The 17,149-nt window shown below is 35.7% G+C and overlaps 1 protein-coding gene across 1 annotated transcript in view; it reads left to right on the top strand.

Moving 5' to 3' along the window:
* Positions 1-14,919, top strand: part of LOC136034337 (26S proteasome non-ATPase regulatory subunit 6-like) — a 99,851-nt gene extending 84,932 nt beyond the window's left edge. The window contains exons 9-10 of the mRNA XM_065715470.1: positions 13,899-14,169; positions 14,248-14,919. Coding sequence (XP_065571542.1) covers positions 13,899-14,169; positions 14,248-14,919 — 943 coding nt within the window. The remainder of the gene's footprint in view (positions 1-13,898; positions 14,170-14,247) is intronic.
* Positions 14,920-17,149: the final 2,230 nt, after the last annotated feature.

Genomic DNA, 17,149 nt, shown 5'->3' with positions numbered 1-17,149 from the left:
TGAAGTTTTTATCTTTTTAGTTTTTTTATTTTTATTTATATTTTTTTAGTTTTCTTTTTCTCCTTTATTTTTCAGTTTTTTTCCTTTTTTTAGTTTTTTTTTCTTTTTAGTTCTTTTAGTTTTTACCTTTTTTAGTTTTTTTTAGTTTTTTAGATGAAAATTTTTTTAGTTTTATTCCTTTTTTTCTTTTCAGTTTTTTATTGGTTTTTACCTTTTTTTTAGCTTTTTTAGTTTTTTTTCGTTTTTTCTTTTTACTTTTTTTTTAGTTTTTATCTTTTTTATTTTTTTTTATTTTTATTCTTAATTTTTTTTTATTAGTTTTTAGTTTTTTTTTGTAGTTGTTGGCTTTTTTAGTTTTTTCAGTTTTTTTTTAGTTTTTAGATTTTTACCTTTTTTAGCCTAACCAGGATTTGAACCTGGGACCTTCATTCTCCGTTCTGACACCCTCTCTCACCGAGTGACTACTCCAGCATGTTCATTTTGGTGTTTTAAATGGTATATTATTAACCAAATTAATGTGTTTTACAATATACTAAGCATCGTCATAACAAAAATGACGACAACTAATTTCATGACGTCAGTCAACACAGAAATTAAGTTCTGAAATTAAGTCATGAAATTAGTTGCCGTCATTTTTGCTTTGACGGTGACGTCATTCAAGTTATATAAGACATATGTTCACGTAGAAATCTATTAATGTTTAAGTTTACAATGACTGATGAAGATGCTCAAAGAGTCTATGCCAAAAAACTTGCTGCTGATAGAGAAAGTCAGAAAAGAAAGCGTGCCGAGGAACTATCAGCAGCAAGTTTTTTGGCATAGACTCTTTGAGCATCTTCTTCAGTCATTGTAAACTTAAACATTAATAGATTTCTACGTGAACATATGTCTTATATAACTTGAGTGACGTCACCGTCAAAGCGAAAATGACGACAACTAATTTCATGACGTCAGCCGACACAGAAACATGACGTCACCTGACAACTAATTTCATGAAGTCAGCCGACACAGAAACATGACGTCACCTGATCCACAGATCCACAGACAGACAACTTATTTTTATATATATAGATAGATATATATGTTTTAACTACGTAAAACTTGCGAATATACAACATTCTTTGCTGTCCCATTGTCTGTGCATATAAATAGATTGTCAGGTTTACCGACTTTTGAACATGCAACATATAATGGTCAATGGGAAAACAATCCGTATTCAGATCTATACCTCATGATTCTAATGATTGCCCTTGAGCTTTGTTGATGGTGATTGCTAATCGACCATTCCCTGAGTCGCCATCGTCATTTATATATCCCCCTGTGCACCCCGGCGTCCCCTTTGTAGTTATGTCCCTGTGTCCCGGTCGTCATTTATATTCCCTGTGTCCCGGTCGTCATTTGTGTCCCGGTGTCCCAGTCTCTGATTTCTCTTTGAGTGTCCCGGGCGTCATTTATATTGCTTGTGTCCCGGTGTCCCGGTCGTCATTTATATCCCCCTGTGCCCCCCGGCGTCCCCGTTGTAGTTGTGTCATTTATATTCCCTGTGTCCCGGTCGTCATCCCGGTATACATTCGTTTTTGAATTGGTATATGATGAAATAAATTTTTAATTTTTTCCCTTTTTTTCCTTTAGTTTTTTTTATTGGTTTTGACCTTTTTTTAGGTTTTTTAGTTTTTTTCTTTTTTCTTTTTAGTTTTTTTTGAAGTTTTTATCTTTTTAGTTTTTTTATTTTTATTTATATTTTTTTAGTTTTCTTTTTCTCCTTTATTTTTCAGTTTTTTTCCTTTTTTTAGTTTTTTTTTCTTTTTAGTTCTTTTAGTTTTTACCTTTTTTAGTTTTTTTTAGTTTTTTAGATGAAAATTTTTTTAGTTTTATTCCTTTTTTCTTTTCAGTTTTTTATTGGTTTTTACCTTTTTTTAGCTTTTTTGTTTTTTTCGTTTTTTCTTTTTATTTTTTTTTATTAGTTTTTAGTTTTTTTGTAGTTTTTGCCTTTTTTAGTTTTTTCAGTTTTTTTTAGTTTTTAGATTTTTACCTTTTTTAGCCTAACCAGGATTTGAACCTGGGACCTTCATTCTCCGTTCTGACACCCTCTCTCACCGAGTGACTACTCCAGCATGTTCATTTTGGTGTTTTAAATGGTATATTATTAACCAAATTAATGTGTTTTACAATATACTAAGCATCGTCATAACAAAAATGACGACAACTAATTTCATGACGTCAGTCAACACAGAAATTAAGTTCTGAAATTAAGTCATGAAATTAGTTGCCGTCATTTTTGCTTTGACGGTGACGTCATTCAAGTTATATAAGACATATGTTCACGTAGAAATCTATTAATGTTTAAGTTTACAATGACTGATGAAGATGCTCAAAGAGTCTATACCAAAAAACTTGCTGCTGATAGAGAAAGTCAGAAAAGAAAGCGTGCCGAGGAATTATCAGCTATATATATATATATATATATATATATATATATATATATATATATATATATATATATATATATATATATATATATGTATATATATATATAAATATATATATATATATATATATATATATATATATATATATTTATATATATATATACATATATATATATATATATATATATATATATATATATATATATATATATATATATATATATATATATATATATATATATATATATATATATATATATATATATATATATATATATATATATATATATATATATATATATATATATATATATATATATCTATATATATAAAAATAAGTTGTCTGTCTGTCTGTCTGTGGATCAGGTGACGTCATGTTTCTGTGTTGACTGACGTCATGAAATTAGTTGTCGTCATTTTTGCTTTGACGGTGACGTCATTAATGGTATTTAAGACATGCGTTCACGGAAAAATGTTTAATTGTAAAATGACTGAAGGTTCGGCGATATGTACTTCATAGTGACGCTGAAAAATAAAGAAGAAAAAAAAAACTGAAAAAATGTAAAAAACTAAAAAAAACTAAAAAGAAAAAACACTCAAAAATAAATTACAGACCGGGACACAAATGACGACCGACACAGAGGGAATATAAATGACGACCAGGAACCTCAAAGAAAAATTACAGACTGGGACACCCGGACACAAATCACGACCGGGAATATAAATGACGACCGGGACGCAGGGACACAACTACAACGGGGACGCCGGGGGCACAGGTGGGATATATAATTGACGACTGAGACACAGGGATTGTTTGAATAGAAATTACAGACCGGGACACCGGGACACAAATGACGACCGGGACACTGGGACACAGGGAATATAAATGAAGACCGGGACACTCAAAGAGGAAATACAAACTGGGACACCAGGACACAAATGACGACCGGGACACAGGGAATATAAATGCTATTTATATGCACAGGGACAGCGAAGAATGTTGTATATTCGCATGTTTTACGTAGTTAAAAATATATATTTATATCTATCTCTATTCACAGGTGGGACACAGGGACACTGCTACAATGGCGCGTAACTAATATGGCGCGTAACGACTTACGCGCGCGGGGGGGCTTGGGGGGGCGCGAAGCACCCCACCAACTAGGTGTTGGGGTGGCGCGAAGCGCCACCCCAACAGCTAGTATATATATATATATATATATATATATATATATATATATATATATATATATATATATATATATATATATATATATATATATATATATATATATATATATATATATATATATATATATATATATATATATATATATATATATATATATATATATATATATATATATATATATATATATATATATATATAAATATATATATATATATATATATATATATATATATATATATATATATATATATATATATATATATATACATATATATATATATATAAATATATATATATATATATATATATATATATATATATATATATATATATATATATATATATATATATATATATATATATAAATATATATATATATATATATATATATATATATATATATATATATATATATATATATATATATATATATATATATATATATATATATATATATATACTAGCTGTTGGTGTGGCGCTCCGCGCCACACCAACAGCTAATTTTTCTGATGATTGCCCTTGAGCTTTGTTGATGGTGATTGCAAATGCTAATCAAATTGGGAATTGCAATCTTTTAAATTGAAAAGGCAGATGCGTTAGAATTATGGGAATGCAAGGAATAAGAACAGCCTCACCCTCAAAAGGCCCAGTCAGGACTATTGCCGCTATTACGTTTCCCATTGTTTTTTACGGCAATTCGCGTGCCATTGCAAAGCTTTGGTGGGTTAATATTTAGTTGTAGTTGTAGTTTATTGTAGTGTAGTCAATTTTCGTTGTGTTATTGTAGTGTAGTCTATTTTTAGTTGTAGTGCGTGTGGTGGAAACCCTGGGAGATCCAGGGAGATTAAAAATTCAGATGGAAAATTAACCGCTTCATTCGGTTCCAGAACTGTGTCAACTGACTTGTAAATTACTTCCTGGTCTCTTCCTGGAATCTTGGAATCTTCCTTGGAATCTTCCTGGAATTACTTCCTGGAATCTTGGTCAAAATAATATTGTTGATTTCGTGGACGTCTTTATTCTTGGCTGCCAATATCGCTCGTTCTCTGAGCCATTTATTATTTTTATAATTGGTTATAATTCTCGGACAAACCTTTTCAATCAGTTCATTTTTGGACGTCACTAAATTAGAGAATTCAGCAGGCAGTTGTATACGTCCTGAAATTGAGTCTACTGGGATTTTCTGTTTCCAATTGTCAGCAATTGATCTGAAAATATTCCACCAGAATCATCGTTTTGCAATCAGACACGCATATTTATAGTTAATTTTAATGTATTTACGTGTTCCCATAAACTAGAATTATTCAGGCAAGTATTCATTTCGTCCAGAGGGAGTTGATCTATGTACTATAGAAAATGTTTGCCTGAAATTTCCCACAAGCAATATTAATGAGCTCTCAAAGGGTTTCAAATTTCCTCGCAAATCTCGTAATGATTGCTCCAGAGCCTCGAGCGATTTTTTGTGAGCCATTGTGCACTCATCCCAAATAATAAGTTTGCATTGCTGCAATACTTTACCCATCCCAGATGATTTGGAAATATTGCAGGTGGGAGTTTCTGTAGAATGCAAATTCAGAGGCAATTTCAAAGCAGATTGAACAGTTCTTCCACCAGGCAGCAACTTTGCGGCTATTTCGGACGATGCAATTGCCAACGCTATGTAATTTTTTCATCGAATTGATGCCAGAATCAATTTTATCACAAATAATTTACCAGTACCTCCTGGCGCATCCAAAAAGAAGATTTCTCCAACATTATTATCTACACAATGCATTATCTTATCATAAATGTCTTTTTGCTCAGACTTTAACTTAGAAATATTATTTTGTACATACAACAATAGATCACTCGTGTTGTAACTTTGTTCACGGTCCAATTCTACAAATGTCGAAACAGCAGCGTTACGATTAGGTGAAGGCATTTCCATATCCTGAAGAGGTTTGTTTGCCATACATACGCACAAATCTTCAATAATAACTAAAGTTTAGTTATAAATTTCTGATGTAAAATCAAAGGTCATATCTAAAGTCTCTAAACGTTTTCGATGGAGTATACCCTCGGCCATTTTCGATTTATATTTTTCCCATAACTCTGTAGGAGCTAAAGGATAGCACGAAGTTAGTATGAAAAAAAACAATGCACGAAATTGACTTGGAGTTGACATTTCGCACGCGTCATTGATACAGGAACAACCCACTGGTTATCTACTTCGATGGTGGTACCGTTATGCTTCTTTATTATTGCTGTTTTACCGCCATCTTCAGTAGATATTCTACTATATTGTGGGTGACCATCGTTGCTGGTACTTGTGTTAGGTACTAAAAGTCGAGGATATTGCTTTGTGCACTATATTGTGGTCACCCACAATATAGTAGAATATCTAGGCCAAAGGAAGGTGCACAAAGCAATATCCTCGACTTTTAGTACCTAACACAAGTACCAGCAACGATGGTCACCCACAATATAGTAGAATATCTACTGAAGATGTAGCATACAATACTTTAGCATAAAGAGCGAGGTATTTAGGAGGAGATAAATACCTCGCTCTTTATGCTAAAGTATTTTTAGTAATTTCAACTATTTATTCTACGGCCTTTCTGATTCAGGGGTCATTCTTAAAGAATTGGGACAAAACTTACGATTTAGTGTAAAGAGCGAGGTATTAACGAGGGTACAAACCCCCTCGTATACATAATAAGAATATAAGGTTATTAAAGTTTTTAAAGTAAATACCTCCTAGATACCTCGCTCTTTATGCTAAAGTATTATTAGAACCCCTCATATTCGTAATAATATCTGTTCGTTTTAAGTTTCAATGCTACTCCTTCCTTTCATTTGAAAAAAGTTTTCATGTTTATTTTTCATTGTTTTCTTATAGTAATGCTAGGAAATCCTGCGCCCTTTTCATTGAATTTTTCTTCCCCCATGACAGATTCCTCCAAGGAAAGATCCTCCATCATAGCCCCCTCTCCTCAGCCCCACCCTGAAACAAAATAAAATCCCCCTGAAAACGTCTGTACACTTCCCAATAACCATTACTACATGTAAACACTGGTCAAAGTTTGTAACTTGCAGCCCCTCCTCCAGGGATTGTGGAGGAGTAAGTCATCCCAAAAGACATAGTTATTATGGTTTTTGACTATGTTGAACAAAATGGCTATCTCAAAATTTTGATCCGTTGACTTTGGGAAAAAAATGAGCGTGGGAGGGGGGCCTAGATGCCCTCCATTTTTTTGGTCACTTAAAAAGGGCACTAGAACTTTTCATTTCCGTTAGAATGAGCCCTCTTGCGACATTCTTGGACCACTTGGTCGATACGATGTCCCCTGGGAAAAATAAAAAACAAAAAAAAAAAAACAAAAAAAAAACAAATAAACACGCACCCGTGATTTGTCTTCTGGCAAAAAATACAGAATTCCATATTTTTGTAGATAGGAGCTTGAAACTTTTACAGTAGGGTTCTCTGATACGCTGAATCTGATTGTGTCATTTTGGTTAAGATCCTACGACTTTTAGGGGGTGTTTTCCCCTATTTTCTTAAATAAAGCAAATTTTCTCAGGCTCGTAACTTTTGATGGGTAAGACTAATTTTGATGAAACTTATATATTTAAAATCAGCATTAAAATGTGATTCTTTTGATGTAGCTGTTAATATCAAAATTCAATTTTTTAGAGTTTTGGTTACTATTGCGCCGGGTCGCTCCTTACTACAGTTCGTTACCACGAACTGTTTGATACACTTTCTGACACTAATCGTAAAGTACCAAGAATATCAAAATAAAAACTTTTATTGGCCTTTGGGCCAAATAATTTACAGGGATTCTGTTTGTATACATTTTTTGACACTAGTAGTAAAATACCAAGAATATCAAAATAGAAACTGTTTTTGCCCCTAGGCCGAAATAATGTGCTTAGACTCCACTCGTATACACTTTCCGACACTAATCTTAAAGTACCAAGAACGTCAAAATAAAAACATTTTTACTCCCTGGCAGTAGCCAGGCAAACTATGGAGTAGGCATTGTTTCCAGAGTATTTTTATATTTTACTAGCTGTTGGGGTGGCGCTTCGCGCCACCCCAACACCTAGTTGGTGGGGGCGCTTCGCGCCCCCCCCCAAGCCCCCCCGCGCGCGTAAGTCGTTACGCGCCATATTAGTTACGCGCCATATTATTTACGCGCCATTGTAGTTGTGTCCCTGTGTCCCACCTGTGAATATAGATAGATTTATATATGTGTTTCAAACTACGTAAAAATTGCGAATATACAACATTCTTGGCTTTCCCATTGTCTGTCCATATACAAAGCCGTATGTACTAATAATGACGTCATATGCAAACGCTCTTTTTACAAACAAACAAACATGCATACACACAACTCGTTTTTATATAGATAGATAGATAGATAGATACAATACAAATTAACTACGTAAAACTTGTGAATATACAACAGTCTTCGCTGTCCCATTGTCTGTGCGTATAAATAGATTGTCAGGTTTACCGACCCTCAAAGATGCAACATACAATTGTACATTGGTAAAGCAATCTGTATTAAGATCTATACCGCATTTTTCTAGTGATTGCCCTTGAGCTTTGTTGATGGTGGTTGCAAATGCTAATCGAATTGGGAATTGCAATCTTTTAAATTGAAAAAGCAGATCCGTTGGAATCATGGGAATGCGAGGAATAAGAACAGCCTCACCCTCATAAGGCCCTGTCAAGATTGTGGCATCTATTAGGTTTTCCATTGTTTTTTTTTTACGACAAGTCGCGTGCCATTGCAAAGCTTTGGTGGGTTGATATTTCTTAAAAGTATTATTGGTACGCCTATTTTTAGTTGTAGCAGGTGTGGTGGACACCCTGAAGGATCTATGGAATTTAAAAATTCAGATGGATAATTAACCGCTTCATTTGGTTCCGAAATACAAATTAACTGCGTAAAACTTGCGAATATACAACATTCTTCGCTGTCCAATTCTCGCTGCATATAAATAGATTGTCAGGTTTACCGACCCTCGAACATGCAACGTACAATTGTCCATGGGAAAAACAATCAGTATTAAGATCAATACCACATTTTTCTAATGATTGACCTTGAGCTTTGTTAATGGTGATTGCAAATGCTAATCGAATTGGGAATTGCAATCTTTTAAATTGAAAAGGCAGATCTGTTGGAATCATGGGAATGCGAGGAATAAGAACAGCCTCACCCTCAAAAGGCCCTGTCAGGATTGTGGCCTCTATTAGGTTTTCCATTGTTTTTTTTACGGCAAGTCGAGTGCCATTGCAAAGCTTTGGTGGGTTTATGTTACGTAACAATATTATTGGTACGCCTATTTTTAGTTGTAGCACGTGTGGTGGAAACCCTGAAAGATCTATGGAATTTAAATATAATTCAGATGGATAATTAACCGCTTCATTTGGTTCCAAAACTGTGTCGACTGACTTGTAAAGGACTGCCTGGTCTTGAATCTTGGTCAAAACAATATTGTTGATTTCGTGGACGTCTATATTTTTGGGTGCGAGAATCGCTCTTTCACTTAGCCATTTATTATTTTTATAATTTTTTAGAATATTCGGAAATACTTTTTCAATCAATTCATTTTTGGACGTCACTAAATTACAGAAATCAGCAGGTAGTTGTATACGTCCTGAAATTGAGTCTACTGGGAGCTTTCCGTTTCCCATCGCCAGCAATTGATCTGAAAATGTTTGACCAGAGTCATCGTTTTGCAATCGGACACGCATATTTGTAGTTAATTTTAATGTTTTTACGTGTGCCCATAAATTAGAATTTTTCAGGCAAGCATTCATTTCGTCTGCAGGAGTTGATCTAGGTATTATAGGTAATGTTTGCCTGAAATCTCCCGCAAGCAATATTAAGGTGCTGCCAAAGGGTTTCGACTTCCCTCGCAAATCTTTCAAGCATTGATCCAGAGCCTCGAGCGATTTTTTGTGTGCCATTGTGCACTCATCCCAAATAATAAGTTTGCATTGCTGCAACACTTTACCCATCCCAGATGATTTGGAAATATTGCACGTGGGAGTTTCTGTAGAATGCAAGTTCAGAGGCAATTTCAAAGCGGAATGAGCAGTTCTTCCACCAGGCAGCAATGTTGCGGCTATTCCGGACGACGCAATTGCCAACGCTATATCATTTTTAGATCGAATTGATGCCAGAATCAGTTTTATCACAAACGTTTTACCAGTACCTCCTGGCGCATCCAAAAAGAAAATTTCTCCAACGTTGTTATCGACACAATGCATTATCGTATCATAAATGTCTTTTTGTTCCGACGTTAACTTGGAAATGTTATTTTGTACATACGACAATAGATCACTCGTACTGTAACTTTGTTCACGATCCAATTCTACACATGTCGAAACAGCAGCGATACGGTTAGGTGAAGGCATTCCCAAACCCTGAAGAGGTTTGTTTGCCATACTTATGCAAAAATCTTCTATAACAACTAAAGTGTAGTTATAAATTTCTGGTGTAAAATCAAAAGTCATGTCTGACGTCTCTAACTGTTTTCGATGAAGTATATCTTCGGACATTTTTGACTTATATTTTTCCCATAAATCTGTAGGAGCTGATGGAGAGCAAGTTGTTAAAATGATGCCAAACAATGCACGAATTTGACTTGGGGTTGACGTTTCGCACGCGTCATTGATGCAGTTATCCCAGTGTTGGTCATTCTCCAATAAATTCAGAGCTTGGCATGCACTACGGTAAGTGTCATGTATAGTACCATTTACAGTCCTCAAATACTCAAAGGATGTCGGACCGGGTACATTCACCAAAAGCAGGCGTAGAAAGAAGCATTCATGTTGATTGGGGTGAACGGTGTAGAGTCTTCCTATCGTGGTATCTTTGAAGATGGTAGGTTGGCCGTCGACTGACTTACCCTGTTTTCGACGTTCAAATACTTTATTTTTAGTATTCCACGTGTAATACGAAGGCACTTCAGTATACAGCAGTTTTTTCGCAAAAGAATCATTTTTGCAAAGCGAAAAAAAAGCTGTTAATGTTGTATCCGGTGGATTCAGGACTCTTTGTTGCACGTTGGTTTCCGTGAAATAAACACGTTGACCATTCTGTAAATGTACCGCTAAGTGAACAACAGCTGGACTACGTTCATGTATCGGAAATGAAAGAATTCGCCAAACAGCTTCATTACTGCTTATGTATCTTCCAGCCTGATATTCTACGATTTCATCGAAATCTTTGATTTCGGACTGCAAGCCAAAAACTGCCATGTCACTGCCTTTGTTGACGTATTTACATATGTATTTGATTGCCTTTACGGAGTTACAGTATTCAACGTTTATGTGTGCATTAAATGTTTTTGATAATAAAGGGGAATATGGAACAACCCACTGGTTATCTACTTCGATGGTGGTACCGTTACGCTTCTTTATTATTGCTGTTTTACCGCCATCTTCAGTAGATCTTCTTCTATATTGTGGGTAACCATCATTGCCAGTAATTGTTTTGGGTACTAAAAGTCGAGGATATTGCTTTGTGCACCTTCCTTTGGCCATGCATGGTGAATTTTCGTTCAGTGCACCGCAAGGTCCATGTATCATATTTTTTACAATAATATCATGTAACCCCTTATCGACATTTTTATCAGGTATTTCAGCGGAAATCACATCATCAATTTCGTTTGAAGTAATTTTTTTATGTAGCCAGATTAGTATATGTGCGTGTGGCAAACCTCGTTTTTGCCATTCCACTGAGTACATCCAGCATCGCACTGACCCAAACACTTCATGTTTTACAAGGTAGTTTATCAGTGATTTCAACTTTTGCCGGAAGACACGTGCCGTAATGTCATGCCTATGAACCGCCGATTGTCCTTGAAGTAAAAGCTGCAGTATCTCGTCCCAAGATTGATTACATGTAAATGTAATAAATAAATCTGGACGACCATAGAGACGAACATACGCAATAGCATCTTGAGCATATTCATGCATATGACGGGGACTGCCAACATATGACGAAGGTAAAATTGTTAATCTTCCAACGTTTGTGGTATTACCGTCATTTATAACTGCATCTCGCAAATGAATGTATTGTTCAGAGCGGAGCTTGGTCTGATTCAGGCGGATATATAGCAAACGTTCTGATTCAATTTTAGCATACATATCAACCATAAATTGGTGAAACAATTCACGGCATTTTAAAATATAATTTTCTTCATCCTGCCGAATCATTAGTCTATAGGAATAATAATGCATTGCACTTCATTTCTTATTCATTTCTTTGTTAGTGGCTGGATTCATCAATTTAATATTAAAGTGATAGCCGTCGGCTCCATCCCAAAAAATGATAGGATACTGTAGGGCATCGTAGCATCGATGAGTTTCAGCAATTCTTAACAACTGAGCGTTTCGCTTATGTAGAATAATATCTCGAGGTAAAAACTGATCACCGACCATAACGATTGCCACTTCGTCGATAGTCGGAGCATTGTATCTACGCACATGTTGGCCAGGAGGCGTTTTGTCAGCGGAAATAACAATTTTATGAGTATCAGTAGGCATCAAATCGATGGCTGTTTTGAGCAGACGCACTAACTTATTATTTTCGTGGAAAAGATGTTGCAATTGGGAAACGATTGTCCTTTCAACGTTGGGAGAAATTTCGCAACGTGCATTCAATTCAGAATTTCTATCACTGATGAAGTACAATTGTAAAAATTTATGATTCTCGCCTGAGAATGGTAGAAGGGACCCTGCTTTATGATAAATTTGCCCTTTTACTTTGAAAGTAGACATAAATTGATCTGGATTTTCGATTTGGGCTCCAAACGACGTCATTTGGAAACATGAGTTGTATTGTCTGATTTTTGACAAAAAACGCTTAGATTCTGACGTAGTTCCAGTAAGGAAAGTCTTCAATGGCTCTGGTGGTGCAGCCAATAGAGGAAGTTTAACTTTTCCTGAGGCGCAACACATTCCCATTGTTTCACCATTGAATTTCAAGGCCTTGCAATAGGGACAAATTTTAGACATTGTCCCGATTTGAACACATCTACTCAAGCTATAATCATCAACTGGGTTGTACCTGAATGCCAGGCGATAACTTTCAGATTGCTCTGATTCCTCGGCACGCTTTCTTTTCTTACTTTCTCTATCAGCAGCAAGCCTGTTTCCCTGCTGGTCTTTTGATTCCTCGGCACGCCTTCTTTTTTCACTTTCTCTTTTAGCAGCAAGTCTGCTTCTGCGTTGCTCTAGTAGTTCCTCGGCACGCCTTCTTTTTTCACTTTCTCTTTTAGCAGCAAGTCTGCTTCTGCGTTGCTCTGGTAGTTCCTCGGCATGCTTTCTGTTCTTTCTTTCTCTATCAGCCTCAAGCCTGTTTCCCTGCTGGTCTTTTGATTCCTCGGCACGCCTTCTTTTTTCACTTTCTCTTTTAGCAGCAAGTCTGCTTCTGCGTTGCTCTAGTAGTTCCTCGGCACGCCTTCTTTTTTCACTTTCTCTTTTAGCAGCAAGTCTGCTTTCGCGTTGCTCTGGTAGTTCCTCGGCACGCTTTCTTTTCTGACTTTCTCTATCAGCAGCAAGTTTTTTGGCATAGACTCTTTGAGCATCTTCATCAGTCATTATAAACTTAAGCATTAATAGAATTCTACGCGAACATACGTCTTATATAGCTTGAATGACGTCACGCCTTCAAAGCAAAAATGATGGCAACTAATTTCATGACGTCAGCCGAAACATGACGGCGAACATATGTCTTATATAACTTGAATGACGTCACCTTCAAAGCAAAAATGATGGCAACTAATTTCATGACGTCAGCCGAAACATGACGTCACCTGATCCATCCACAGATCCACACACAGACAACTTATTTTTATATATATAGATAGTGATCATGGCTTATAAATTATATTGATCGATAGCTACACCGCAGTTAAGGTCAAACATTGCGCAACTATTGAAATTGTGTACAATGCTGTATAGTGCTGTAATCAATTTGCTTTCGATAATTGGATAATTAAAATCGTGTACGCAACTATTGAAGTTGTGTAAAGTTCTGTATAGCGCTGTGAACAATTTGCTTTGAATAATTGGATATTTTGGATAATTAAAATTGTGTACGCAACTTGCGGATATACATCTTGTGAATAGTGCTACCTGATTTGCTATTGCCCTTACTGACAACTATTGTGGCCCCGCCCACGAATTTTGATGAAATTTGATCATTTCACCGGATGATGCCAGGTGAAAGACTTGTCTTGAATTCCGTGTTGAATTTCATTTCACGGGCTAGAAATGCAGGTTGTTCAGCTGATAATATCGTAAATATTGCTTGCGATTTTTCCAAAGGAGAGATGTTAATTGAAGCAAAGAAGATTTTATGGGCTGACGCCTCTATTACTAGGGTAATTGAGCGCCCCAAAGTGACTGATAATGTCAGCGATATGGTTCGAGCCTTTGATCTTTGTGACGAGAAAAAGATCAGCCTACCTCAGTATCTGATTTTCGAGCCAGATCAGGTCCCATGTGTGCCAGGGGAGACAACAGCTACGTTAACTCGAAAGGTTAATGAACTCTATGTGGAATTAAAAAGCTTCGCTGAGCACCATAAAGCAAGGTCAGTCGTGTAAACTATTCCTGAGGTGAAACCTCCCCCACCCGTAAAACCATCCTATTCAGTTATTGTGAAAAATCCACCAAAAAACTTAAATAATTCTGACGCTCGAAAAGATTTCCTGGATAAAGCTTGTGGGGGTGTCAGTTCAAGCATAGTTGTTTTGAGGCCTAGGAGGGATGCATGGCAAGTAGTTCTGTCGGACAAGGGTGCCGCCAATACTTTGGCAGATGCATTTAGCAAAGCAGACCAATCCATTAATGCTAAAGGGAAGAGTCCTGCCTTTTTCGGTATAGTACGCCGAGTGCCTGACGGAACATCTAAAAGTGACTTATGCGATCTCGCTAATAACTGTACAGAAGTTGTTCAGTTAGGAAGTACGAGGTCTTTTCGATTAAAGTTTGAGTCACTTGACCACCTAAAGTATGCCACTGAGAATCCCCTTGTTATTGGTTACGAGCGTCTACCCATAACTGAGTACAAGTTTTTGCCTACCCAGTACTACAAATGCCAGTGCTATGGCCATACTGCAAATAACTGCAAAGCTTCCCCGAGGTGCTCTAAATGCGCTGGTGACCACCAGAACTCCAAAGAAAAACCGTGTCAACTTGTCATGAAATGTGCTCTCTGTGGCTCCTCCGACCACCCTTGTTATTCGTATAAATGTCCAAAAGCACAGAAACTACTGCTTAAGAAATGAACAGTCAAACAAACACAAGTACAAGTACTGTACAAGATTTTACGTTTCTCACTAATTTATCACTGTGCAATAATGTTGTTTTTAGTTATTATGATGACCAAAATAATCTGTCCACCAACACCTTAGCTAGCCCCGATAGCCCTTTAAACCAAAGTAACTGTAAATATCTCGACACTTTTGATTTTGTGAAAAATGTGAAACCTAAGCTAATGGAGAGACCAAACTTAATGTAATTTGCTGTAATATCAGAAGCATACGGGATAAGTGGGCTAATTTTAAAGATTTAATTTTAACAAATGGTTACTGCCCTTTCGACGTAATTGAAATAACGGAGACGTGGCTTTCAGAAATTGATGATACTAATGAATTTTCCCTCACTGGCTTTCAAGCAATTTATATTGAAAAAAATTAACCAAGTCCTCTGGCGGCATTTCTCTTTATATCCGATCAAGTCTAAAATTCACCAGACTATTAGACTGTGAATTCTTGTTCTCCCAACCTATAAATAATAAATGCATTTACTCAATAATCGTCAACATAAGTGTAGACGAGAATTCTTTTATTTTTTCGTTATTTTATAAACCGCCCTCATTTCCGACACCTTTCTTTTGTAATCTGTTTGATGATTTTTCTAGTTGTATTAATTTACCACAAAAGAAGGCAATAGTTTTTGGGGACTTCAATTGTAATTTATTAAATGTTAGCAATAACAATGATTGTGATACCTTCTTTGAAACATTTACCTCAAGTGGTCTTGACAAAAACAGTAAAAGTAGACGGGATTCCTATACCCCAAGAAAAGATGTTCTTGTCCTAATACAAAAAAAAAAAACAAAAACAAAAAAAAAAAAACACAGAAAAGTGGATTCCAGGTTTCCTAAAGTATAATCAGTAAAACCTTGTTGGTGATGTGGTTCAATCACCTTCAGTATGTGTACAACGATTGAGGATCGTTGTTCCCCTGGATGACTCGATTTCGGGACTAACAAAGACCATGACAATAGAATAGCACCACTGAATAACCTACAAGGAAGTATGCAAAGGCAAGACGTTCACATATTGGACTGGGAAGAGATTAGAAAAACAGACTGAAATTCTAGGTGGGAGGGAAAATCAGAAGCTTAAAACAGAGCGGTGGGAATATGTTAGAGAGTGTCTCGGTCTTAGACACATTAAATCAGTGACAAGTTTATATTAGCAGTCCAGTCAACTTTCAAACATTACAGTTAAGTGAATTTGCGATAAATTTAGGGGGGAGGGGGCAAAATGTATTTTTCAGCATCTAGTGGGAGGAGATAGGTGTCGTTTTTGCCATTGTTCAAACGATAATACCAAATTGGCATTTTTTCGGTGAAAGTGCCCCTAAAAGGTTACTGCCAATTTATTCAGACATTAAGTGTTTAAATGATGGAAAAACTATAGAACACTGATTTAAAAAAAAAAACAATTTTTTTTTAACTGAAAGTAAGGAGCGACATTAAAACATAAAACTAACAGAAATTACTTCGTATATGAAAGAGGCTGCTTCCTCATCAACGTCACGCTCTTTACTTTAAAGTTTGACTCTTTCTCTCAATTCTTTTTCTTTAAACAGCAAAAACCTGATCTGCCTTCTGGCAAAAAATACACAATTCCACATTTTTGTAGATAGGAGCTTGAAACTTCTACAATAGAGTATGACTTTTAGTATAGAGTATTCTATGACTTTTAGGAGGTGTTTCCCCCTCTTTTCTAAAATAATGTAAGACTAAAACTTATATATTAAAAATCAGCATTAAAATGCGATTCTTTTAATGTACCTATTACTATCAAAATTCCGTTTTTTTAGAGTTTTTTTTTAGCTGTTTGATAATTAAAGAAATATCCAACGCACGCCGATCTCAGACCGTTTTGATACAATTAAAAAAAAAAAACGCCATAAAAAGTACTCAGTTTAAATAACGAAATAAAAAGGATTTTTTTCTACCAGTGACTGGCTTGAACTTCAAATCTAGCCACTCTCTATGGCTTTCTAGAAAAATTATACAAAAATATGACAATTAATCGCTCATTCTAATCAATTTCAAAAATTCCTTGCAACACGGTAAAAAACTCGAGACTGAGACTTACCTCTCTTTAAGATCAGATATACTGGCTTCATCTATGGCTTTCAGCTCTTCCCAATTTTTTTATAAATCCTCTTTTTCTGCAAGCGCCTGACTTAAATAGGAAATCTTCTCTTCCATTTCCT

The sequence above is a fragment of the Artemia franciscana genome, chromosome 13 (assembly GCF_032884065.1).
Source record: "Artemia franciscana chromosome 13, ASM3288406v1, whole genome shotgun sequence".
NCBI classification, from domain to species: Eukaryota; Metazoa; Arthropoda; class Branchiopoda; order Anostraca; family Artemiidae; genus Artemia; species Artemia franciscana.
This window is presented reverse-complemented; position numbering and strand designations above follow the sequence as displayed.